The sequence below is a fragment of the Larus michahellis genome, chromosome 1, assembly GCF_964199755.1.
Source record: "Larus michahellis chromosome 1, bLarMic1.1, whole genome shotgun sequence".
NCBI classification, from domain to species: Eukaryota; Metazoa; Chordata; class Aves; order Charadriiformes; family Laridae; genus Larus; species Larus michahellis.
The window spans coordinates 90,642,237-90,669,164 of NC_133896.1; the positions used below are offsets into that span (position 1 = coordinate 90,642,237).

The 26,928-nt window shown below is 52.4% G+C and overlaps 1 protein-coding gene across 1 annotated transcript; it reads right to left on the reverse strand.

The window, feature by feature from the left end:
* Positions 1–827: 827 nt before the first annotated feature.
* On the reverse strand, positions 828–3,760 carry LOC141737820 (trypsin I-P1-like). Its single transcript, XM_074572798.1, has 4 exons — positions 3,598–3,760; positions 2,736–2,989; positions 1,833–1,969; positions 828–1,090 (listed from the first exon to the last, which is right to left on the reverse strand). The coding sequence occupies exons 2-4, from the start codon at positions 2,863–2,865 to the stop codon at positions 941–943; spliced, it is 417 nt and encodes a 138-aa protein (XP_074428899.1). The 5' UTR covers positions 2,866–2,989; positions 3,598–3,760; the 3' UTR covers positions 828–940.
* Between the last annotated feature and the right edge of the window lie 23,168 nt (positions 3,761–26,928).

The window sequence follows — 26,928 nt, forward strand, 5'->3', positions numbered from 1 at the left end:
GCTCTTCTTGATGCACCCCGGGATGCCGTTGGCCTTCTTGGCCACAAGGGCACATTGCTGGCTCATGGTCATCCTGTTGTCCACCAGGACTCCCAGGTCTCTTTCCACTGAGCTGCTCTCCAGCAGGTCAGCCCCCAACCTGTACCGGTGCATGGGGTTATTCCTCCCCAGGTGCAGCACCCTACACTTGCCCTTGTTGAATTTCATAAGGTTTCTCTCCGCCCAACTCTCCAACCTGTCTAGGTCTCGCAGTATGGCAGCACAGCCTTCCGGTGTGTCAGACACCCCTCCCAGTTTTGTATCATCAGCAAACTTGCTGGGGGTGCACTCCATCCCTTCATCCAGGTCGTTGATGAATATATTGAAGAGGACTAGGACTGGACTGGAAGAGGACTGGGCACTGGTCCATGAAGAGAACAAGCCCTCAGCAAGAGGTTGTTTCATTCCCAAGTGGAGCTTTCGGAGAGGTTCCACTAAGGAATGTTCAGTCATATAGTCGGGGGTGGGGGTGAGAGTGGGGGCGATGGGGAGCGTTTGTGCTGCTGCCTGCTGTTTTCTACAGTAGGAGTCTGCTGCCTGTATGATTCAGCGCACTCTGTCGGCTTTTTTAGGCAGTTTTGTAGCACCTGAGTACATGCTGATAAACAGAAAGGATGGCTGCCTGTAACTGACTGACAGGCTCCTGAAGGTGAAGCTGAAAAATGGTGCAAGACCCTGCTAGTTGAGAGGCACTACAAATATTAAATATTTTCCCTGGAGTGATATTCCCTGCCTCTGCCCTCCATACAAATGGCCTATGGAAGTACCCAGAGAAATGTTGCACAAAGAAGGGGTGCCTGAAAGTCTTTATTTTTTGATAATTTTGGTGTGTCCAGTCCCAAAACGGAAGAAAATGATGAGGAGAAGAAACAGGTCACATCATAGAATGAGAGAGAGCGTCTCAGTTGGCAGCTATAGTGTCTTGGATCCAGGAGACGTAGTTGCAAACCTTAGTGTAAACTCCGGGATAGCCTCTCTGCGCACATCCAATACCCCAGGAAACAATGCCCTGGAGCTGCCCATTGCAGACTACTGGACCGCCGGAATCCCCCTGTGCACATAAAGGATACGGATATTCAGCAAATGAGAGGAGCGTGAAGTGATGAGCCAGAGATCCCAGAAATCACTGACAGTCGAGGGAGCTCCGTTGGGCTTTTTCTGCACTGAAGTTCTACAGAGGTCATTTCTGATTACCACTCTACACCTGATGCTCCTGTGCCTTACTTTAGCTCCAAGAGCACCGCAGCTGAGGATGAGTAAGCTGCCTATTTTGGATGGATGCAGTCCTTGGCAGACGCTTAGGATATGGGTGTCTTAAACATTATTCTGCCAAATAACTCCATGGAGCTCGGCACATGTAAAATGCAGACCAATTGTCAGGTGTGTTCGTTTTCCAGACTACCTGGATCTTGGAACAGGCTATGTAATTTTTGGTGAGTCCAAACCTAACATTTGTGTCCTAAGCTCTGAAGTCACCGTGATTACTATTGATTCTCTGGTGCAGGACTCCTCCCTTTTCAATAGCCCAAGGTGCAGGAGGTGGCATAGTCTGCTTGTGGAAGTTTAGGGCAGAGGTATTGGCCATCTCAAAAAGGGACAATGACCGACGGAGTGGGAAAAAAGCTAGCCTCACTCAGTAAGCAGCTTTCACCCTAAGTCTCTGCTGTTGTTCAAAAATACGACATTCAGACACGCCAGTGCAGTGAGAGCAGCAGATTCTCTAATGCGACGGCCTCTTCTACTGGCAACAGGCAGGAGAGAAACATATGGGAAAGGAGAGACAGATGTTTTACCTGGCAGGAGTCTTTCCCTCCCTCCAGGAATCCTACACACATCATATTGTTGGTAATTTGCCGAGGGTAGGCATCGCTGCACTCTCTTGCGGAGAGTACGGGAGCCTTCAGGCACTGCAAGGTGTCCGGAAACAAATCTAGAAGAAAATAGAGAGAGGTGGTTGATGACATCTCTGAGTTCATTTTGGAGCCCGGAGGAGATCTTCCTTATCAGAAAAGTAATGACTGAGCATCCTGTTTTAGTGGTCGTCATTTTTCCTCTGAACGGTAATCACAGCATGGATTCCTTTTGTTCAGATGGAACTGCAGCCACGTTAATTTTTCTGATACCTAGACAGTCATCAATTGGCAAGCGTGTTGCCACGAGCTACTCTTGTAGCCCATATGCTGGAGGAAACCTGCGCCTCAGGAAAACCATCCTCTCCTCTGGTGCAGGTTTTGTTGTTGTCGGTGGATTAGACACCAGTCACCATTCACACCTCTGACCATTGGCGTAAGTGAACGGAACTCTCTTGTAGTAATTTGAGATCCACAATCACAGATTTTGATCTTGTTCTCAGAGCACTGACAACTCTATTGGCATTAGTTAAATTGCCAGTGCTTGGCACTGCACAGCTGATAGCGCCAGGCCACAAAATTTAGGGCGGAGTGAACATGCTGGTGAAGAGCACATGGATGACTCGAGTGATTCCATGTTCGTACCACAGAACAAGAGGAAGGACCTTATAAAGGATTTCCTTCAAAGCAGTTCAATTGTTACCGTCCTATACGGACTCATCAGTGAAAAAGGCCCGTCCCACAGCACTTCTCTGAGCTTTACCCTGCACAGTTTGGAGCTAATTGCGGAGTCTTAGAGCGTCTCCCAGGCCCTTGCGATGCTGTACATTCCCACAGAGTACTCACTGCCATTGCTGAGTGTGTTGCCCCAGCCAGAGATGAGGCACGTGGTGCCTGTGGTCACACAGCTGGTAGGCAGAGGAATTGTTTGGACAGCTCGGTTGAGCTGGGCTGGTACGGAAAGCTTGATGAGCATAATGTCATTGTCCAGTGTTATGGAGCTGAAGCGAGGGTGGCGGATGACTTTAGCTGAATTGATCAACTGCTGTGTCGATTCTGTGAGTTCCAGGTTATGTTTCCCGAGCTGCACTTGGATGCGCCTGGAAAAGAGAAGGAATGGCACGTACTTTACTGCTGCCGCCTGCTTATGAGGAACCTCCCTGTCACCGTATGCGCTCGCTGCAACATCGCTACTGTGGGAGCTGTTTTCATGCAGGTCATCTTTCTTGTCCTGCAACGCGTCCTGGGGATCCACACTGAGATCTTACCCACTCCCAGCACAGCTGGTGAGTTTCTGCAGGTTCCTTTTGTTGAGCTGGGACGAGTCGGATATATAACAGTGCTTTATACAAACATTCTGGAAAAAGGCAAACTGCTGTCACCCTGACCTCATTCCCCTTCCTGTTCTCCAGTGACTAAGTTGTAGCAAGATTCATGCAATTTGTAAGAAGTCACAGCCCGTAACTCATTGCTCGATTATCACATTGCCATTTCAGAAAGTGCTCTGCATTCCCAGAAGCATTTGCAGAAGGGGAAAAGCCCTCATGATGCCTCAGCCCAGCTTCCTGACCGAGCCACCCATTCCTTGGTTGTCCCCTGTCAGAACAAAGTCCCTTCCAGATTTGGATCTCACAGCTCAGACTTCCTGCTAGAAGCGAACTGGAAGAAAGAAGTAGCTTTAGGGAAGAATATAGTTTTTTGTACTCACGACTTGTAGCAGTGGGCAGCCGACACAACCCACTGGCTGCTGATGAGGGAACCTCCACAGAAGTGATACCCAGAATTCAGGGACACCTGGTAGGGGACAGAGTTCTCTGCACAGGTGTAGCCTCCCACGATCTTGTCATCATCATCGTCAGCGTTGACGGGGAAGGCAACTGGGAGATAAGAAGTGGCATATGTCAACATCTGCCATAAGGAGTCTTGTCCCCCTGCGACTGACTGAAGCGTCTCACTTGCAGGCTGTACTTCTCTAAAAACTCACAGTATCAGCAGGCAAGCACGCGGCCATTGTCCAAAACTTTACAGCAGCTTTAGGACTTCCTGGCCAGCGGTGTTACCTTCGTACTTGGTACTCCTTAAGGGAGAGACAGGCTTTTTTTGAAGCTGACGCACACATTTCAGTAGTGCTGGGACGAGAACCCCTATGAAGGCTTTCGTTCCCCATTTTGTGACACAAGCAATTGTGAACGGACACAGTCAAAAGAAGTTGCAGTGCTGTGCCGTAAAGTTTGTGCAAGTTGAAACTGGACTTCCCTTTCCCCCAATAGACTGCCCTGTAAATTTGCTCAGAAAATGGGCTTCCTTACAACTCACAAAAGCAGAAGTACAAAACATACTCACCAGCCACCCCAACAAAGGTGAGAAACAGTATGAATTTCATGATCTCGACACAGCCTCACGCCCCGACTGGTGGACGGCAAGTGTGAGCTGCTAGAAATACATTTTTTGAGATGGCCTTATCTCTAGTCCAAGGTTTTCTCCAGACAAAAAGTACACAGTGGAAAATTTGAAGATCCAAATGTGGTCATTAACAGGCACAGGCAGAAAGTAAAAATAACATATCAGTTAATAATAAACCTTTCCTAAGATAGAGAGCTATTTCAAATTATTTCAGAGGGCAGCCTTCAACTTAAAAATACCTTTGGGATTTAGAAGGTGTGTAGCTGTTTGTCTGTCTCTCTCATTCCTATACGCAGCACCTGTTGAGAGCAACCCTCAAACCCCTTTGAGATTCCTCTGTACTGATGGTGTCATTATTAAAAATGTGTATTTTTACTGGAAGCTGAATATTGTAGGTAATGGACAGCAATACTATGCATTTATATTTAAACAAAGCAAAACAAAGCAAAGGAAAGCTGTCCTGGTTCCGGTGGGGATAGGGTTAATTTTCCCTGGTATCCCATGCCATGTGAGCCATGCCCACCCTGAGCTGCCGGGGGAGGGCGCAGGAAGTCGCCGCTTGGAGCGGGCGGGGGCGTCCCAGGTCCGGTCAATGAGCGGCGGGGAGCGGCGGTTCCGTAACCGTGTTTGTGTATTCCTCTGTCCGTGTTATTGCTGTTGGTTGCTTGCTCCCTTTGCTGTTCTGTTAAACTGCCTTGGTCTCAACCCAAGAGTCCTGCCTTTTTTTCTTCCGATTCTTCCTGTATTGGGAAGGTGCGAGCGAGCGGCACCTGGTTCTTTGTTGCCGTCTGAGGCCAAACCACGACAAAAGCAAAACAAAACACCCCCAAACCTCTCAGTGTTCATTTGTTAATTGTATTTCAGCAAATTCCTTTTCTTGAGTCATGTGTGCGTGTGTGTTTTTATCATATCGAACACAGCATTTCCCCAAATGATTCAAAAGTAATTTCAATGAGGATAAAAAACCTATTCCGTGCCCACCCCCCACCCCCCCACCTTCCAAGTTAAATAGCTCAAATGTGGGAATTCTCACCACATCTCTTTGAAAGCATTTCTCTCACCTAATCCTTATGATAATATTGGCCTAAGTACCAAAACACGTATTTTTTTATTTAGCTTTGGAATGTTCTACAGATACTAATTTTTGCCATGGAAGAATTTCAGTATAACATTGATGCCTATGGATGTAGAATCATAGAATCATTTAGATTGGAAAAGAGCCTTGGGATCATCGAGTCCAACCATCAGCTCCACTCTACAAAGTTCTCCCTTACACCATATCCCTTAACACCACATCTAAACGAGTCTTAAACACATTCAGGGATGGTGACTCCACCGCCTCCCTGGGCGGCCTGTTCCAGTGTCTGACCACTCTTTCTGTGAAGAATTTTTTCTTAATGTCCAGCCTAAACCTACCCTGCTGCAGCTTGAACCCATTCCCTCTTGCTCTATCGCTAATTACCTGTGAGAAGAGACCAGCACCAACCTCTCTACAATGTCCTTTCAAGTAGTTGTAGAGAGTGAAGAGGTCTCCCCTCAGCCTCCTCTTCCTCAAACTAAACAGTCCCAGCTCCTTCAGTCACTCCTCATAAGATTTATTCTGCAGGCCCTTCACCAGCTTCGTTGCTCTGCTCTGCACTCGCTCCAGCACCTCGATATCTCTCTCATATTGAGGTGCCCAGAACTGGACACAATACTCAAGGTGTGGCCTCACCAGTGCTGAGTACAGGGGGACAATCACTTCCCTCCTTCTGCTGGTACTAACCCCTTTCCTTGTTTCCCGAAGAATCAGAAATTCGATCATCTCATGATCACTGTGCCCTAGACGGCCACCAACCTTTACTTCCCCCACGAGTTCTTCCCTGTTCACAAGAAGCAGGTCCAGGAGGGCACCTTCCCTCATTGGCTCACTTACCAGCTGTGTGAGGAAGTTATCTTCCACACATTCCAGGAACCTTCTGGATTGTTCCCTCTCTGCTGTGTTGTATTCCCAGCAGATACCCGGGAGGTTAAAGTCCCCCACAAGAACAACGGCAAGTGACCGCGAGATTTCCCCCAGCTGCTTATAGAAAGCTTCATCTGCCTCACTGCTTTGGTTGGGAGGTCTATAGCAGACTCCCACAGCGATATCAGCTTTATCGGCCCTTAACCTAATCCAAACACTCTCCACCCCATCATCAGTATACTTGATTTCTGAGCTCTCACAGCATTCTCTAATATCCAGGGCCACTCCTCCGCCTCTCCTTTCCTGTCTGTCCCTCCTGAAGAGCTTGTAGCCATCGATTGTGGCACTCCAGTCGTGTGAGGCATCCCACCACGTTTCTGTGATAGCCACTATGTCATAGTTTCCCTGGTGCATCATGGCTTCAAGCTCTCCCAGTTTGTTGCGCATACTGCTTGCATTGGTATAGATGCACTTCAGATGTGCCAATGACTCCAGCACCTTTTTGTGAGTGTGGGCCCCATTTCCCACCAGACCCCTCTCAGGTGCTTCCATGATGTCTAAACATCTGTCCCTTCTCTCAAATGAAATGGCAGAGTGAGAGTCCTCGCTAGTCAACCATCCTTCAAGCCCTGGCATGCCTCCCTTGGGTTTATTCCTGACAGGCCCAGTTATCTCCCCTTCCCCCCTCATATCTAGTTTAAAGCCCTGTCAATGAGCCTTGCTAACTCCTGCCCCAAAATTCTTTTCCCCTTCTGGGACAGGTGCATCCCACCTGCCAGCAGCAGGTCAGGTGACTCATATAGCAGCCTGTGGTCAAAAAACCCAAAGGCCTGCTGATAACACCAGTCCTGGAGCCACAAGTTGACCTTTTGCCTCTTCCTGTTAATTTCCTCATTCATGATTGCCACTGAAGGGATAGAGGAGAATACAACTTGTGTTCCTGATCCCTTAAGCCACCGCCCCAAGGCTCTAAAATCTCTTTAAATCGATTTTGGGCTCCTCCTACCCACTTCATCACTACCCACCTGAAATACTAAGAGGGGGTAGTAGTCAGAGGAGTTTACTAGGGCTGGAAGTTTGTCCAACACATCCCTGACCCGTGCCCCAGGGAGGCAGCAGACTTCCCTGTGAAGTGAGTCAGGACGGCATATTGGCCCCTCCGCCCCTCTCAGTAGAGAGTCACCCACAACAACGACCCATCTGCTTTTCCTTTTGGAGCCAGTGGTGATGCTGGGTCCATGGCGACTTGGTCTTTCTGACATTTGTGGCCTGGGTGTATCATCCTCCTCTCCAACAGCCAGTTCCTCCTGCAGGACTCCATACCTGTTCTGCAAGGGCAACTGGGAAGGTGGGAGGGGCTGGGAGGGGATTCTCCTGCTTCTCCGAGCAGGGACCTGTTTCCATTCCCCCTCTTCTCTGCGATCCTCTCTCAGGGAGCGGGTCCACCAGTCACTCTCCCTCTCACATTCCCTGATATTCCTCAACCTCTCTACTTCCTCCTTCAGCTCAGACACCAGAACGAGCAGATCATCTACCTGTTCACATCTGACACAGGTGTTGTCTCCGCTGCCCTCCATCGCGAGTGCCAGGCTCCGGCACTCTCTGCAGCCAGAGGCCTGGACGCCCATATGTTTGCGCGGGGCCTCTGTCTGGGTGCTCACAGTTTTCTAACAGCAGCCTTTGACCGGGTAGCAACCACGGCTGGATCTCTACGCACAAGTGAGACCTTGTGAGTCGACGGTCAGTTGAGGTGAGCACTGGTTGCTCTGTGGCCAGGCACTAGTCCCTGCCCTCCCGGAGGCTTCTTATAAGCTGGTGGCTTGATCGACCGGGGGAGGTGCTGTCTCCGCCCCAGGCTCCCTCAGCAGCCCGCCCAGCAGCTGTCAGCCCTCAGCACAGGCCGAGGGCTGTTGCGGGCTTCCAAAAGCCCCACAAAGAGCTTTTTGTCGGCCCTTTTCGCTGCAGATCCCTTCCCCAGCGCAGTCTTACCTGCCCTGCAGCTGTCCCCTGCAGCAGTTTGCCGGGTGTGGTGGCGCACACCTGTCGTCCCAGTACGTGGGAGTCTCCCGCTTCGCAACCGCAGTTTTCCTTATGCCTTTCCTGAACTGTCTTCTTCAGAGAAACACTGAGCTGGGTGACATCCCACTAGCCTCCTTCTTCCCAGCCTGATGAGGCAGGAGTACCACCAGGGATCCTAGCCCATTGCCATTTCTTCTCTTTGCCTGTCACCAGGTAGAGCTCCAGGCACAGGCTCCGACAGTTCCTATGAGGAGGGAAAGGTGCTGCCAGCAGCGCTGGGCATGGTGGAGACCTCTGTCATTTGTTGCCTGGGTTCCTTTCACTCTTGCCACTCTGCCGGCTGCGCATCCCTGCGCCGAGTTTGCCCCATTCAGGAGAGGCCATGTGGCTGTCCCCCTGGGCAGAGACACCCGAGGGCGCTGTGGGGAGGACGGCAGTGGCTGGAGTCCCCTGAGCCTGTGAGCAGAGCAGTAGAGCGGTGTCACTGGTGGAGCAGGAGTGAATGAAATCGCACTGTACAGCTGCAGCACCAGGCTGAGACAACCAAGGGTCCCCAGCTGGGTCCCAGAATCATCAGAGAAACAATCTCTGGAGGAAGCTGGGCTACTGCCTGTCAGCAAGGAAAGTGGAGGGAGAAGCCACCCTAGCCCCATTCCTCAGCGCCTCTTCTCCCTCATGCCTCCGCCTTTGGGCCACACTCTTCAAAGGCATTTACCTTCCTCTCCGACTCCTCTCCCCAGCTCTGATGGGCCAGGGCTGGAGGGAGCCCTGCACACACCCACACCGCCCCCACCGAGTGACCCCTCATATACCTATAAAAAAAGAATAAGCCATGGCTGGGGGAGAGAGGGAAAATGCCTGGGGAAGTGCAAGGGACCTCTGTATGTCCTGCATAGCTCATGTCTCCAGGTCTCGAGGACTTCAGAAGGAGAAGGGGAACTCTCAGCATTTCTCTGCCTTGCACGCACTCAGACTCCCATGCAACCTCAGCACGGTCCTCTCCATGCAACCCCCCTTCTCCCCTCCCCGCACACAAACCCACCGCCCCCCATCTCTGCAGGGTTTATAGTTTCCTGTGACTGTGTGTGTCCTTCCCCACTGTTCCCAGCCAGCCAATCCTTTCTCGCCTTTCATGTCCTGCCCAACCCCAATATGTCTAATATGTCTCACCCTCCTCACCCAGGGCTTCCTCTTCCCATGTCTCTGGGCAGCGACAAAAGGCAGGTCCCTGAAAGGACAGGGGCTTTTCCCGCATGGCTCCCTGCTGGTTCTTTGTGGCCATGCTGGCCCCTATGGGTAAGTGATCTCAACTCACCCCTGAGCACCTACAGCGATTCCACTGCTGCTGTCCCAGCTGCATCCCCGCTTGCTGGCAGAGCTCCATTCCCCAAAGCTCCCAGTGCTGAGGATGGGCACTGAATGCCGTGGGCAGGAATCCCTGAATCTCCTGCAAGGGCTGTCTATTTCTTCTTCTGTGCTCAGCCCCCACATGGTTCATGTTTTGGACACAAACTGCCCAGGAATGTTTCTTGCCTCTTGGAGAGAGATTGGAAACTCCCCTGCTGATGGGAAGAGCTGTCCCATCCCTTCCACTGCTCCTTAATCTGTCCTGTTCCTTCCCACCCTCTTCTCTACAAACCCACAGTGCCTAGTTAAAGTTTTTCCATTTTTTTCTCGTCCTCAATGTTCCTCCTTTTCCCTTCCAGTGCTGGCTCTGGAACAGTCCCCAGACACAGTGATACGAGAAGGCCAGTCCGTGAGTCTGAGCTGTTCCAAGAAGAAATCCACCAGCAGATATGTGTCCTGGTACAAGCTTCCCCTGGGGAAGGATTCTAGACTTATCCTCGTTGCTTCAGCAGTAGAAGGTGGTAAAGCAGATGTGGAGGAAGATCTCCGCAGCCGTTTGAAGAGCAGTGGGATACAAGGAGACACGATGACCATCTCGATCGAGCATGCCTTTCTGAATGACTCTGGCACGTATTACTGTGCTGAGAGTGAAACACAGTGGGTAGGCTGCTGAGGGAGCTGAGCGCAAACCTGTTCCTGCACAAAGGGGACCTGCTTTCCTCCTCGTCAGAGCTGCACAAGGCGGGATGATCCCTTTCCACTCCTTACTTCCTCTGCTTCCTAGCCTGCCCTTCATCCTCTTCTCAGACTCTCTGGGACTTCTCACACTCCTTGCCTCCCTCTTCTTTTCACTCCCATTTCCATTAAAGTCACTTCTCTCAACACTTCTTCCCCTCTCTGACTCCTTTCTCTCCCCACCTTCTTCTTTCTCTCTCTCCTCAATCTGCACTCTGCAGACCTCCTCTCATTTAACTCCAGGCAACCCTGGAGTTCATCATTCTCACCGTCACACAGAAAGGATGTTTGCATGAGAGGTTCTTGGTGCACCTTTAGGTAAAGGCAAGGCCAGGCACGTGGCGTAAGAGCTGTTAAGCGAGCGGGAGCTGCCCACGTCCTGCTCCGTTACAACGACCTGACTGAGGTTATCCTGTGGCTAAGGAGAAAAGAAGGCTGTGGAAAGAAGGCTGGGAACAGCAGCCAGGAAAGGGGGTCCTGGCCTGCCTTCTTCCTGCCCCTCCTGGTCCCAGGATGAAAGGTGTTCTGGGTAGGGATAGCATGGGGCAGCTGAGACCTCCATGCCCCTCTGTCCTTTGTGATGTCCTGGAACATTCCCAACTCTGCTGCAGAGAGTAAGAGAAACAAAGTGCAGTGGGATTCATAGTTCCCTGCAGGAGAGCAGGGGGAAGCTGCAGGTACAGTTTTGCTCTTCAGAGAACGGGATGGGGGAAGAGTTTCACTGCAAAGCCCATGAGAGCCCTCAGCAGGCAGAATGCTTGGGCTGTTGTGGTGTCTTTCCTGGTCCTGCCTCCCACTGATATTAATTGCTGTGCTCAGAGTACCGCAGAGAGAAAAAGCAGCCTCACACAGTCAGGGGAAAAAGTAATAAAAAGAAGAAAGAGCTATGGCTGGGGGAGAGAGGGAAAATGCCTGGGGAAGTGCAAGGGACCTGTGTGTGTCCTGCATAGCTCATGTCTCCAGCTCTCGAGGACTTCAGAAGCAGGAGGGGAACTCTCAGCATTTCTCTGCCTTGCACGCACTCAGACTCCCATGCAACCTCAGCACGGTCCTCTCCATGAAACCCCCCTTCTCCACTCACCACACACGCACCCACCGCCCCCCATCTCTGCAGGGTTTATAGTTTCCTGTGACTGTGTGTGTCCTTCCCCACTGTTCCCAGCCAGCCAATCCTTTCTCACCTTTCATGTCCTGCCCAACCCCAATATGTCTAATATGTCTCACCCTCCTCACCCAGGGCTTCCTCTTCCCATGTCTCTGGGCAGCGACAAAAGGCAGGTCCCTGAAAGGACAGGGGCTTTTCCCGCATGGCTCCCTGCTGGTTCTTTGTGGCCATGCTGGCCCCTATGGGTAAGTGATCTCAACTCACCCCTGAGCACCTACAGCGATTCCACTGCTGCTGTCCCAGCTGCATCCCCGCTTGCTGGCAGAGCTCCATTCCCCAAAGCTCCCAGTGCTGAGGATGGGCACTGAATGCCGTGGGCAGGAATCCCTGAATCTCCTGCAAGGGCTGTCTATTTCTTCTTCTGTGCTCAGCCCCCACATGGTTCATGTTTTGGACACAAACTGCCCAGGAATGTTTCTTGCCTCTTGGAGAGAGACTGGAAACTCCCCTGCTGATGGGAAGAGCTGTCCCATCCCTTCCACTGCTCCTTAATCTGTCCTGTTCCTTCCCACCCTCTTCTCTACCAAGACGTAGTGCCCAGTTAAAGCTTTTCCATTTTTTCTCATCCTCAATGCTCTTCCTCCTTTTCCCTTCCAGTGCTGGCTCTGGAACAGTCCCCAGACACAGTGATACGACAAGGCCAGTCCGTGAGTCTGAGCTGTTCCAAGAAGAAATCCGACAGCACTGCTATATACTGGTACAAGCTTACTTTGGGGAAGGACTCCAGGCTGATCCTGGTGGTCTCTGCATTAGTCGGTGGTAAAGCAGATGTGGAGGAGGATCTCCGCAGCCGTTTGAAGAGCAGTGGGATACAAGGAGACGCGATGACCATCTCGATCGAGCATGCCTTTCTGAATGACTCTGGCACGTATTACTGTGCTGAGCGTGAAACACAGTGGGTAGGCTGCTGAGGGAGCTGAGCGCAAACCTGCTCCTGCACAAAGGGGACCTGCTTTCCTCCTCGTCAGAGCTGCACAAGGCAGGATGACCCTTTGCACTCCTTACCTCCTCTGCTTCCTAGCCTGCCCTTCATCCTCTTCTCAGACTCTGTGAGTTTATTTGTCCTGCTTTCTCTCCATGCCACCCCACTCCTCCTTGCCTCTCTCTCCGTTTAGCTCTCATTTCCATTATAGCCACTTCCCTCAACGCTTCTTCCCCTCTCTGCCTCCCTTTCTCTCCCCACCTTCTTCTTTCTGTCTCTCCTCAGTCTGCACTCTGCAGACCTCCTCTCATTTAACTCCAGGCCACCTCAGAGTTCATCATTCTCACCGTCACACAGAAAGGATGTTTGCATGAGAGGTTCTTCTACCTAAGGTGCACCTTTAGATAAAGACAAGGCCGGGCACGTGGCGTAAGAGCCGGTACCGAGCGGGAGCTGCCCACGTCCTGCTCCGTTACAACGACCTGCCTGAGGTTATCCTGTGGCCAGGGGGAATGTGCAGCACAGCACAGGCCTGAAGGCCATGTTGCAGGTGCAGCACAGCACAGGCGGGCGCGTGCTCGGGTTCACTGTTTTGTGCATCACTGACTCCTCCATCTACAGTGGTCTCTGGGTCAGGATCACTACCTTCCACCCCGGGATCCTCACACAGTTTACCTTTCCCAAGGATATATCTAAATTCCAGATTACGTTAGCAAGTTGTGCAGCTAACAGAAGGTTTCCTGATGGGTTAGAGTGTTAACTCTGTGGGGCTCTCCAGCAGATCTCTCTGCTCTCCAGCAGATTCCCACGGTGCAGCTTCCCATGCTGACAGACGGGCTTCTCCAGCCCTAAGCACAAGGCCCAAGAGAGCAGGCGTGCCCCGTTTGACATCTCTAACTCCTCGCATCCCATGTGCCCTGCAGGGCTCCCAATGCCCTGCCCTGCCGCCTGCGCACCCCAGGGAACACCATGGGAAATGGAGACCCTTCCCATGGACACATCAAGCCCAGCCTCCTCTCAGCTGGAGTGCTGCGGGGATTGTGGGGTTTCTTCCTGTTGCCTGCACAGTGTAGCCCACCCTCTTGGTTCTTTTCTCCCTTTTCTTTTGAGGAAGCTGGGGTCATTATTGAAACTCCTGCATACGTTTTTGTGGCAATGAATGCATTGAGATACACTCAGACCTGGAACAGAGGGTGTGGGAGCTGCAGGCGTTGCTGCACCCTTCTGCATGGACACAGGGGTACATCTTCTCTGCAAAGCCCATGACAGCCTTGAGCAGCCAGATCCCTTGCTCTCTTGTATGGGCTGTCCATACACTGCCGTGCATTGCTGGGCCCACAGCATGGCAGAGACGTGCAGAATCTCTGTCAGGCCTCTGACACACAGAGAGGGTGTCAGTGTGGACACAAAGCAAGTCAGATCTTGCCAGCAGTGATTCCCCACAGCCTAGGGTTGGTGAACCGGCTGTGCCCCATGTAGAGAAGAAGACAGGATTTTCTCCAGCTCTGCCCATCCTCGTCCTGCTGCTCCTTTGCAGAATGCTCCAGAAAAGAGAGTGTCATCTCTTCTCTGGCATGGAGAAGGTAAGTCTGTACCAGCCTATCCCACGGTGAATAGCCTTCTCCTCACAAACTGCTCTGTGGTGCGGTCTCCCAAGAGGCAGTCCCAGTGCAGAGCCAAAGGCAGCCTTTTCTCTCCTTGAGATGTCCCTTTGGAGGAAGAGAGGAAGAGTTACAGAACTCCTCTCTGGCATACTACAGTAGACAGCAGGGTGAGAGGTCAGCAGCCTTTCCCATACCTGGGCAACATGACGAGCAGCACTGGGATAAGCAGAGAAGATTCCACGTTGCAGCTTGCGGGCTGGGAGCCTGAGTGTGAGGCTGCTGGAGAGAAGACTCAGCTGAGGGGCACACAACAAACATGCATCCCTACGCTCTCTTTCTCTTCCCTTCGTTTGGTGCCTCCTTGTGCACCCCTGTGCCGTGCACGCACTCAGGCTGCCACACAGCCCCGTCCTGCTCCTGTGATCACCCCTGTCCCCCACCTCTGCCTATACAGACACAGCAGGAAGTGCGTGGAGCAGGGTGGATGCACCTCATGCCTGCATGCAGGTGTCATTCCCCGCTGTTCCCAGCCAGCCAACTGCCTCCTCACACTTCAGGCTCTCTCTCACCGCCCTGCCCACCCGCAAAGAGACACGTGTCTCTTCCTCTCTCAGCCTCTCGTCTTGGCACGTCTCTGTGCCTGTGCTGCCACACCGGGCAGGGTGCTGGAAGGAGGTGGCCTTTCCCCATGGTTCTCCTCTGGTTCCTTGTGGCCGTCCTGGTCCCTGTGGGTAAGTGATCTTCTCTTCCGCTTGAAGAGCTGCCCTGGAGCTGCTGCTGCTGCCTCAGCCGTGTGCCCAGTTGTTGTCGGTGCCCCATTCCCCAAGCCTTCCCGGGGCAGGATGGGCAATGAACGAGGTGAGCTTTTCCTCAACCTCTAAACTCAGAAAACTCTACACATCTACAAAGGTGTTTTTTCTATCCCAGTTTAATACTTCGATTGAGAGTACCGAAGTAATTGTTTTTCATAACAAATATGCCATTGTCTTTGAAGCTAGTTGGTGGGGTTTTATTCTCCTGTTTGTCTTAGAGAAACAGGACACTCTCCCTTAGATCTTGCTGACATCCTTATGCCGACACATGCCGTAGTTCAAGGCTGTGTTTTTGCGTCCCCTTCAATGCATTTCACTCCTCACATCTCTTCCCTTCTCTTTGCAGGCCAGGCCCTTCAGCAGTCGCCAGACACCGTCGTCCGAGTGGGCGACTCTGTGGTTCTGAACTGTTCCCAAAAGGACAATGCATACTCAGCCATGTCCTGGTACAAGTTGCCCATGCGGAAGGATGCCACTCTGCAGTTGGTTGTATATTCGGTGGAAGGTGGCAGGGCAGAGATTGAGAAGGAATTGAGAAATCACTTTTGGAGTAATGGGACTAAGGGCTACCGCTTATCTGTGGCGATAGATTACGCCCTACTCAATGACTCTGGCACATATTTCTGTGCTGAGGGAGGCCCACAGTGACTCAAAATCCGGAGCAGCATAGCACAAACCTTTCCATGCAACGAGGGATGTGCCCCCAGCACACACACAGAGCCCTGTGTTTGACAGTAGATCATTTTGTCTCGGTTCACCCAGCCCTTTCCTTCTCCATTTGCTGGAAAGCCAAGCCAACCTGGAGTTAAATCTGGCAAGGGATTCAAGGTCTCCTGGGATTGCTCACATTGCGGTTTCCTAGAGTACAGGTGCCTCACTGGTAACCCAGGGCTCAACACACTGCTGTAGACGAGGGGCTCTGAGTTGCAGAGTACTGGCAGGACCATGCCACTGAGGACTTCTATGTGTGCACTGGTCCCTTGGCCCCAGCCGTCTCCAGGGAATGGGTACGCTGTTGTGTTCGCTGTTGTGTGCCATGGTCCTTGGGTCACGCCACTACCCTGTGACCTGAACATTCGGATGTATGCCATATAGCCCAAGTCTCAACGGTATTCAGGATGGAGCGCAGCTCTGTAGGTGAGGAGCCCCAGGCCACAAGGTGCTCTGTGGCAATAACCCACCATACCCTTGGCTCTGCTGGCCTGAATGGAGGTGTCAGGGCCAGGAGGGGGATCATTCCTCCACCGGGCTTGATGAGAATGCAGGGGAGCATTAGGTGCAGCCTCTCGTTCCCTGGAGGGAGCTGAGGATGAGTTAGAGACAGAGTCTTCTGGGAGCTCCCCATGAAAAGACTGAAAAGCGATGGCACAATCTGTGATGGGGAAATTCTGCTGAGGCAGAGGGACAAATTCTTTGCCAGAGGAGTGTGGCAGCCCAGGGACAAGGCCACAAGGGCTTTCACTCGAAGGAGAAGTTTGCATTTAGGGTGTGTTCCCCAGTGCCCTACGTCTTTCAAGAAAAATGGGGGAATATTTGGGTGAGGGTCTTTGTGGTACTCACGTAGACTGCTGGTTTCCCATTAAAGTCCTGCCAAGAAAGACAAATGTGTGTTAATGCTGTCTGGTGATGGGAAGAAGGGGACAGAAAGTTCCTCTCTGTGGAAGGAAGGTGCCCTCTGTCCCTTTTCCCTAAGCAGACCGTTTCACTGCTCAGGTGTCCCAGGTGAAGACCTTTGCTGAAACCAGTTCTGGGGTTCTTAAAAAGCCCTGTGACTTCAAAGAGACTCTAGTGGGGTCCCATCACACAGGATTCCAGCCTTAGATGAGGTCCCCAGGATTTGTCCAAGATGAGTGTCCTCAAGGCTTGACTTTCATCCAGTGCTCCTCACTCCATCACACGGAAGAGCTCAGCTGCCTTTCAGCCCCTGATGCTGCACTCCACTCTACCTGGACGTCTCTGGACCAGTCCAACCCAGCCTGACCGTCCTCACCCCCACTTCCTTTGTCCCTTGGTCAGGATGGGATGGGTGGCCTCTCTGTGTGTCTTGAGTCAGGAGGTGGGAGCAAGGCCTGGGACCTGTCTCAAATACCTGCCACTTCCACCCTGTCACATTGACCACGATCCTGCTGTTGAACCTGCCCTTGCCCTGGGAAGACAAATGGCTGTCAGCCTTTGCCCAGCGTGAAGCAGGGGCCACTCTGTGCTCCTGCCCAGGGCCAGGGCTCATCTCTGTGCCCAAACCTCTGCCCACTCAGGTCCAGCCTGGGAAGTGACTGCTCTGCAGTAACTCACGTCACCAGGTTATAAGGCACAGATAGCTTTCCCAGAGACGGAGAGGTCATAATCCATGTGGGGATTAATCCCGTAACCCCCCTGGGAACTAATCCCATAATCCTTTTTTGATTAATCCGATTATCTCAATGAAAAGAATTCTGTAATGCCATTGAGCAGTAATATCATAGCCCCCCTGAGGTTAGTCCCATCACCTCAGTGAGGATTAATCCTGTAATCCCAAATGGCATAAACTCTGAAATCCCATTTGGGATTATTCCCAAACCACACATGGGAATTAAGCAGGAAATTGCAATGCGATTATGCCCATAACTGGATTCTACTTATGTCCTAATCCCAGTGGGCAAGAATCCCATCATCCCCACCAAGAGACAGAAGCCAGAAATAATCCCCAGAGAGAGACCATCCACATTTTTCCTGAAGGAAGAATCACAGGGCTACAAATGGGGTGGGTGAGGATGCCTAAACCTATTTGTGCACTTTGGTATGGAAGATACGAGGGGTTAATTTTTGTGCCCACAGCCTCACTGGCATCCAGACTCCCAGCCCCACAGCCCCAACCAAACCGTGGATTTCATCTAAGGGGTTCCAGTGGACTCAGGAGAGAGCTCGCCAAGAGCACTTAAGTGTCCCAGGGCTTTTGAAGCAGAAGATGTTCCTTTGCCCATTCCCGTCATCCTGTCCCCACATCCGGACACCCAGAGCACAGGATCTTTATTTGACTTGCTTGGATATTTCTGGAATGTGGATACACTAGTTATGACTTCCCTGTGTCTCAAACTGGCCCTGCCCCAGCTCGAGTCCTCAACTTTGGGCCCAGCCCTGCCCTGAGATGCGGGGAGAGTGAGGTCCTCGAGGAGACCTCCCTCTCCACCTACCTGGTCCTTCTGTGTCTATGGTCTGTATCCCCCACAACAGGTTCATTACTCTTTGCACATTCCCTAGAGGATCACCGCAGCCTGACTCACCACTGCCCTGTGCTGGGAGCGTTTTCACCTGGGCTTGTTGGAGAGGCCTTAGCCCCACTTCATGACCCCATGCAGTGCTTTCAGTCTGGTTGGAGGAAGGGACAAGTTCACTTCTCGGCATGAGGAGAATGTGAAATCTGGGTTCCCAGCACACGGAAAACTCTGAAGAGTAACAGAGGGAACAAAGCAGGCGTCTCACCACCACCTCCCACCCCCAATCCCAGGAGTGAGGAGGGACCGCAGCTGCATGCTGGCTGCCCATGGCCACCTTTTTGTTCCACCATTGTGCTGAAAGCTGTTGGACTCCACCCATGGAAGCTCTTGCCATGCAATGGTAAGGGTGGTAGATGGGGATGGAGGTGGAGGGGTATGGGTGTGGGGGTGTGTGTGCTCCCTGCTTCCCTACGGCATGGGGGATCTTGACCTTTCCGCAGACCCACTCTCGGAATGACATGAACACACAGAGCCAGTCCCCAGGGATCCATGGAACCAAGATTTGACTGTCCCTATGAGCATCAAGAACACTGGACATTTGGAAATGGATGCGATCCGTGGGGGGGAAAGAAAGTCTGCTGTTTGACCAGAAATAACCCACAAGGAGGAGGCAGGCATTAGATGTTACCTTGTTCTATGTCCTTGAGGGGGAATTCCTGAAGAGCTTCTTCCTACTACCCTCACCCCCAAATAATCATTCTCACGGGGAAGTTTCCTTGGCACGGTCATTGGATCTCTGCTCCTAGTCTAATGCCAAGGGTAGGTTTTTCTCCCTTCAGATCTCTCTTTGGAGGAGAAAGGTGCATTTCACAGAATCACAGAATCTTCAGAGTTGGAAGGGACCTCTAGAGATCATCTAGTCCAACTCCCCTGCTAGAGCAGGATTACCTAAAGCACATCCCTCAGGGCTGCATCCAGGCGGGTCTTGAAAATCTCCAGAGAAGGGGACTCCACAACCTCCCTGGGCAGCCTGTTCCAGTGCTCTGTCACCCTCACCGTAAAGAAGTTTTTCCGTGTATTTGAACGGAACTTCCTATGTTCTAGCTTGTGCCCATTGCCCCTTGTCCGGTCACTGGGAACCATTGAAAAGAGCCTGGCTCCGTCCTCCTTAAACCCACACTTTAGGTACTTGTAAACATTAATCAGGTCCCCCCTCAATCTTCTCTTCTCCAGGCTAAAGAGTCCCAGCTCTTTCAGCCTTTCCTCATAAGGGAGGTGCTCCAGTCCCATAATCATCTTGGTTGCCCTTCGCTGGACTCGCTCCAGTAGTTCCCTGGAGGAACTCCTCTCTGTCAAGCTACAAGCCACGCCACGAGCGTTATGTCAGCAGCCTGCTCGGTGCCTGGGGCCATGGCATGGACAGCATAGGGCTGAGCAGAGACAACACCACGCTGTGGCTTGTGGGGTCAGGGCCTGTGAAGTTCCAGGGCGTCTGGAATGGCGTGTCAGCTGTGGGACAGCGAAGCAGAACCCGTGCCCCATATCTCTGTGTCCTTTGCATAATACTTCTTTTCTGGAGATCTCAGCTGATGCCAAAGGAAGAAAGGGAAAACCCCCAGCATCCCCCCTGCCCTGCCTCAAACCCAGGCTCCCATCCAGCCCCATCATCTTCCTGTGATTGCACGCATAATAACACACACACACACACAGACACATAGCAAGACATCTGTGCAGGATTCGTACCACCCATTGCTGTGTGTGAGTGTTCTCTACCACTGATCCCAGCCAGCCATCTCCTTTCCCACATTTCAGGTGCTCTCCCACTGCCTTGCCCACCCCCAATGTCATGCCTATCTTCCTTCCTCAGCATTTCCTCCACACACGTCTCTGTGCCTGTGCTGCCCGTGCTGCCACCATGGGCAGATTTCCATCGCTGACTGCTCCTTTCTTCTGATTTCCTCCCCATTTCAAATATTGACATTTGCTGTCAGCTATTTCTCCTGGTCTTTCATAGACAGATGAGAAACTTGCCCATAGCTTTTAAACCCACCCCATCTCTTACCCCTGCTAGATTTTGTGGGGTTTTTTTCATCCCCTTCCTCCTCACACCATTTCACCTTCTGCCTAGACTCCCGCTACTGTTTTCTTTTGTTTTTCTTTTGTCCTGGCAGTGTGGGCCCTTCAACAGCCTCCTGATGCAGTCATCCGAGAGGGAGGAGCTGTGACTCTCAGCTGTTTCCAGATGGGAACCACACGCCCCTACATGCCATGGTAGGAGTAGGCTCAAAGAAAGGATGCCATACGGCAGCTGGTACCATACTGCAGCGTGTGGAGTGGAAAGGGAAAAGGCAGAGTTTGAGGACGAGTTTCAGAATGCCTTCAAGAGTTGTGGGAGTATGCGACATTGCGTGTCCTTTTCAATAGATTTTGCCTCAGTGAATGATTCTGGCACATATGACTGCGCTAGGATACACCTTGATTCAGATGCTGAGGCAGCTGAGCACAAATCTCTCTGTACGTGCAGCCTTCTCTCTGTTTCTATAGACAGCAGGGTAGACAGTGATGAGACAGGGTTACTTCCCAAGGCAGATGAGAGTCTGAATGTCTGGGATGTGCATCAGGTATTGTCTCTGTGGAGAAGGTAGGACCTTGCAGAGTGCTCAAGGCCAGCTGCGCTTCCTGCAAGCACCCAGAACCACTGGAAAAGCTGAGGACGGTTTGTGGAGGGAAAGAACCTCTAGATGTGCATGAGGCAGGGAAACAGAGCTGATGCTGGGGGGAAAGATGGAATGCACCTCATCAGAGACACACTGAATTTCTGTGCTGCCTCTGTTTGTGCTGATATTGCCAGTACATCATCTGTGCATCATAATGCTTTCTCCCTTTCCCTCTTGTCTTAAGCACCACGTGAATGAGGAAAATGTTAGCCACCTTGGAGAGGCAGACAACGATCCCCACTTTTCTAGAGGCAAACGGGAAGAAAACTTCAATGTTAAGCATATGAGACTCCAGAGAGACCTACACACTCTATTCAGCTCGGGCTGTCTTTCTCCGTACCGTGCAGCTGTGTCATACCTGCAGAGCTGTAGCATGCCCATGCATGAAGCCCTTCCCAGTAACGCAGACTGCAGTCTCCCAAGCACAAAGCCAGGTGGCCCCAAGAATGAGGTGTCTCAGAAGTCTGATATATCAGGGTAAAGTCTCCCACTTATAGACATACGCCCACAGAATGAATAGACCCCTGTGTGCGCTCAGAGTCCAGAGATCTGTTCACACCAGCTGTCTGGGGACAGGCTTGCTCACTAATGACATTATTGCTCCTCTGGCAGATTTTATCTTTCCTTCTCTGTCACTTTTTTTTTCTTTGCTCTTTTTGGCCCTTTTTTTTTGATCTTATGAGGCTTTGCTCCCTTCTTCTGCATGAGGCGGGAGTACCACCAGGGATCCTAGCCCATTGCCATTTCTTCTCTTTGCCTGTCACCAGGTAGAGCTCCAGGCACAGGCTCTGACAGTTCCTACGAGGAGGGAAAGGTGCTGCCAGCAGCGCTGGGCATGGTGGAGACCTCTGTCATTTGTTGCCTGGGTTCCTTTCACTCTTGCCACTCTGCCAGCTGCGCATCCCTGCGCCGAGATTGCGCCATTCAGGAGAGGCCATGTGGCTGTCCCCCTGGGCAGAGACACCCGAGGGCGCTGTGGGGAGGACGGCAGTGGCTGGAGTCCCCTGAGCCTGTGAGCAGAGCGGTAGAGCGGTGTCACTGGTGGAGCAGGAGTGAATGAAATTGCACTGTACAGCTGCAGCACCAGGCTGAGACATCCAAAAGTCCCCAGCTGGGTCCCAGGTCCCAGGGAGAAATCATCTCTGGAGGAAGCTGGGCTACTGCCTGTCAGCAAGGAAAGTGAATGGAGAAGCCACCCTAGCCCCAGTCCTCAGCGCCTCTTCTCCCTCATGCCTCCCCCTTTGGGCCACACTCTTCAAAGGCATTTACCTTCCTCTCCTACTCCTCTCCCCAGGTCTGCTGAGCCAGGGCTGGAGGGAGCCCTGCACACACCCACACCCCCCACACAGAGTGACCCCTCATATACCTATAAAAAAAGAATGAGCCATGGCTGGGGGAGAGAGGGAAAATGCCTGGGGAAATGCAAGGGACCTCTGTATGTCCTGCATAGCTCATGTCTCCAGGTCTTGAGGTTTTCAGAAGCAGAAGGGGAACTCTCAGCATTTCTCTGCCTTGCATGCACTCAGACTCCCATGCAACCTCAGCATTGCCTTCTCCATGCAACGCCCATTCTCCCCTGCCCACACACGCACCCACCGCCCCCCAGCTCTGCAGGGTTTATAGTTTCCTGTGACTGTGTGTGTCCTTCCCCACTGTTCCCAGCCAGCCAATCCTTTCTCATCTTTCATGTCCTGCCCAACCCCAATATGTCTAATATGTCTCACCCTCCTCACCCAGGGCTTCCTCTTCCCATGTCTCTGGGCAGCGACAAAAGGCAGGTCCCTGAAAGGACAGGGGCTTTTCCCGCATGGCTCCCTGCTGGTTCTTTGTGGCCATTCTGGCCCCTATGGGTAAGTGAGTGATTCCACTGCTGCTGTCCCAGCTGCATCCCCGCTTGCTTGCAGAGCTCCATTCCCCAAAGCTCCCAGTGCTGAGGATGGGCACTGAATGCCGTGGGCAGGAATCCCTGAATCTCCTGCAAGGGCTGTCTATTTTTTCTTCTGTGCTCAGACCCCACATGTTTCGTGTTTTGGACACAAACCGCCCAGGAATGTTTCTTGCCTCTTGGAGAGAGATTGGAAACTCCCCTGCTGATCGGAAGAGCTGTCCCATCCCTTCCCCTGCTCCTTAATCTGTCCTGTTCCTTCCCACCCTCTTCTCTACCAACGCGTAGTGCCAGTTAATGTTTTTCCATGTTTTCCTCTTCCTCAATGATGTTCCTCCTTTTCTCTTCCAGTGCTGGCTCTGGAACAGTCCCCAGACACAGTGATACGACAAGGCCAGTCCGTGAGTCTGAGCTGTTCCAAGAAGAAGCCCTGCAACACAGAAATATACTGGTACAAGCTTCCTTTGGGGAGGAACTCCAGGCTGATCCTCGTAGTTTCTGCATTTGAAGGTGGTAAAGCAGATGTGGAGGAGGATCTCCGCAGCCGTTTGAAGAGCAATGGGATACAAGGAGACGCGATGACCATCTCGATCGAGCATGCCTTTCTGAATGACTCTGGCACGTATTACTGTGCTGAGCGTGAAACACAGTGGGTAGGCTGCTGAGGGAGCTGAGCGCAAACCTGCTCCTGCACAAAGGGGACCTGCTTTCCTCCTCGTCAGAGCTGCACAAGGCGGGATGATCCCTTTCCACTCCTTACCTCCTCTGCTTCCTAGCCTGCCCTTCATCCTCTTCTCAGACTCTGTGAGTTTATTCGTCCTGCTTTCTCTCCATGCCACCCCACTCCTCCTTGCCTCTCTCTCCGTTTAGCTCTCATTTCCATTATAGCCACTTCCCTCAACGCTTCTTCCACTCTCTGCCTCCGTTTCTCTCCCCACCTTCTTCTTTCTCTCTCTCTTCAATCTGCACTCTGCAGACCTCCTCTCATTTAACTCCAGGCAACCCTGGAGTTCATCATTCTCACCGTCACACAGAAAGGATGTTTGCATGAGAGGTTCTTCTACCTAAGGTGCACCTTTAGATAAAGGCAAGGCCGGGCACGTGGCGTAAGAGCCGGTACCGAGCGGAAGCTGCCCACGTCCTGCTCCGTTACAACGACCTGCCTGAGGTTATCCTGTGGCCAGGGGGAATGTGCAGCACAGCACAGGCCTGAAGGCCATGTTGCAGGTGCAGCACAGCACAGGCGGGCGCGTGCTCGGGTTCACTGTTTTGTGCATCACTGACTCCTCCATCTACAGTGGTCTCTGGGTCAGGATCTCTACCTTCCACCCCGGGATCCTCACACAGTTTACCTTTCCCAAGGATATATCTAAATTCCAGATTACGTTAGCAAGTTGTGCAGCTAACAGAAGGTTTCCTGATGGGTTAGAGTGGTATCTCTGTGGGGCTCTCCAGCAGATCTCTCTGCTCTCCAGCAGATTCCCACACTGCATCTTCCCATGCTGACAGACGGGCTTCTCCAGCCCTAAGCACAAGGCCCAAGAGAGCAGGCATCTCTAACTCCTCGCATCCCATGTGCCCTGCAGGGCTCCCAATGCCCTGCCCTGCCGCCTGCGCACCCCAGGGAACACCATGGGAAATGGAGACCCTTCCCATGGACACATCAAGCCCAGCCTCCTCTCAGCTGGAGTGCTGCGGGGATTGTGGGGTTTCTTCCTGTTGCCTGCACAGTTTAGCCCACCCTCTTGGTTCTTTTCTCCCTTTTCTTTTGTGGAAGCTGGGGTCATTCCTGAATCTGCGACAGGCATTTTTGTGGCAATGAATGCATTGGGATACACTCAGACCTGGAACAGAGGGTGTGGGAGCTGCTGGCATTGCTGCACCCTTCTGCATGGACACAGGGGTACATCTTCTCTGCAAAGCCCATGACAGCCTTGAGCAGCCAGATCCCTTGCTCTCTTGTATGGGCTGTCCATACACTGCCGTGCATTGCTGGGCCCACAGCATGGCAGAGACGTGCAGAAGCTCTGTCAGGCCTCTGACACACAGAGAGGGTGTCAGTGCGGACACAAAGCAAGTCAGATCTTGCCAGCAGTGATTCCCCACAGCCTAGGGTTGGTGAACCGGCTGTGCCCCATGTAGAGAAGAAGAGAGGATTTTCTCCAGCTCTGCCCATCCTCGTCCTTCTGCTCCTTTGCAGAATGCTCCAGAGAAGAGAGTGTCATCTCTTCTCTGGCATGGAGAAGGTAAGTCTGTACCAGCCTATCCCACGGTGAATAGCCTTCTCCTCACAAATTGCTCTGTGGTGCGGTCTCCGAAGAGGCAGTCCCATTGCAGAGCCAAAGGCAGCCTTTTCTCTCCTTGAGATGTCCCTTTGGAGGAAGAGAGGAACAGTTACAGAACTCCTCTCTGGCATACTACAGTAGACAGCAGGGTGAGAGGTCAGCAGCCTTTCCCATTCCTGGGCAACATGACGAGCAGCACTGGGAGAAGCAGAGAAGATTCCACGTTGCAGCTTGCGGGCTGGGAGCCTGAGTGTGAGGCTGCTGGAGAGAAGACTCAGCTGAGGGGCACACAACAAACATGCATCCCTACGCTCTCTTTCTCTTCTCTTTGTTTGGTGCCTCCTTGTGCATCCCTGTGCCGTGCACGCACTCAGGCTGCCACACAGCCCCATCCTGCTCCTGTGATCACCCCTGTCCCCCACCTCTGCCTATACAGACACAGCAGGAAGTGCGTGGAGCAGGGTGGATGCACCTCATGCCTGCATGCAGGTGTCATTCCCCGCTGTTCCCAGCCAGCCAACTGCCTCCTCACACTTCAGGCTCTCTCTCACCGCCCTGCCCACCCGCAAAGAGACACGTGTCTCTTCCTCTCTCAGCCTCTCGTCTTGGCACGTCTCTGTGCCTGTGCTGCCACACCGGGCAGGGTGCTGGAAGGAGGTGGCCTTTCCCCATGGTTCTCCTCTGGTTCCTTGTGGCCGTCCTGGTCCCTGTGGGTAAGTGATCTTCTCTTCCGCTTGAAGAGCTGCCCTGGAGCTGCTGCTGCTGCCTCAGCCGTGTGCCCAGTTGTTGTCGGTGCCCCATTCCCCAAGCCTTCCCGGGGCAGGATGGGCAATGAACGAGGTGAGCTTTTCCTCAACCTCTAAACTCAGAAAACTCTACACATCTACAAAGGTGTTTTTTCTATCCCAGTTTAATACTTCGATTGAGAGTACCGAAGTAATTGTTTTTCATAACAAATATGCCATTGTCTTTGAAGCTAGTTGGTGGGGTTTTATTCTCCTGTTTGTCTTAGAGAAACAGGACACTCTCCCTTAGATCTTGCTGACATCCTTATGCCGACACATGCCGTAGTTCAAGGCTGTGTTTTTGCGTCCCCTTCAATGCATTTCACTCCTCACATCTCTTCCCTTCTCTTTGCAGGCCAGGCCCTTCAGCAGTCGCCAGACACCGTCGTCCGAGTGGGCGACTCTGTGGTTCTGAACTGTTCCCAAAAGGACAATGCATACTCAGCCATGTCCTGGTACAAGTTGCCCATGCGGAAGGATGCCACTCTGCAGTTGGTTGTATATTCGGTGGAAGGTGGCAGGGCAGAGATTGAGAAGGAATTGAGAAATCACTTTTGGAGTAATGGGACTAAGGGCTACCGCTTATCTGTGGCGATAGATTACGCCCTACTCAATGACTCTGGCACATATTTCTGTGCTGAGGGAGGCCCACAGTGACTCAAAATCCGGAGCAGCATAGCACAAACCTTTCCATGCAACGAGGGATGTGCCCCCAGCACACACACAGAGCCCTGTGTTTGACAGTAGATCATTTTGTCTCGGTTCACCCAGCCCTTTCCTTCTCCATTTGCTGGAAAGCCAAGCCAACCTGGAGTTAAATCTGGCAAGGGATTCAAGGTCTCCTGGGATTGCTCACATTGCGGTTTCCTAGAGTACAGGTGCCTCACTGGTAACCCAGGGCTCAACACACTGCTGTAGACGAGGGGCTCTGAGTTGCAGAGTACTGGCAGGACCATGCCACTGAGGACTTCTATGTGTGCACTGGTCCCTTGGCCCCAGCCGTCTCCAGGGAATGGGTACGCTGTTGTGTTCGCTGTTGTGTGCCATGGTCCTTGGGTCACGCCACTACCCTGTGACCTGAACATTCGGATGTATGCCATATAGCCCAAGTCTCAACGGTATTCAGGATGGAGCGCAGCCCTGTAGGTGAGGAGCCCCAGGCCACAAGGTGCTCTGTGGCAATAACCCACCATACCCTTGGCTCTGCTGGCCTGAATGGAG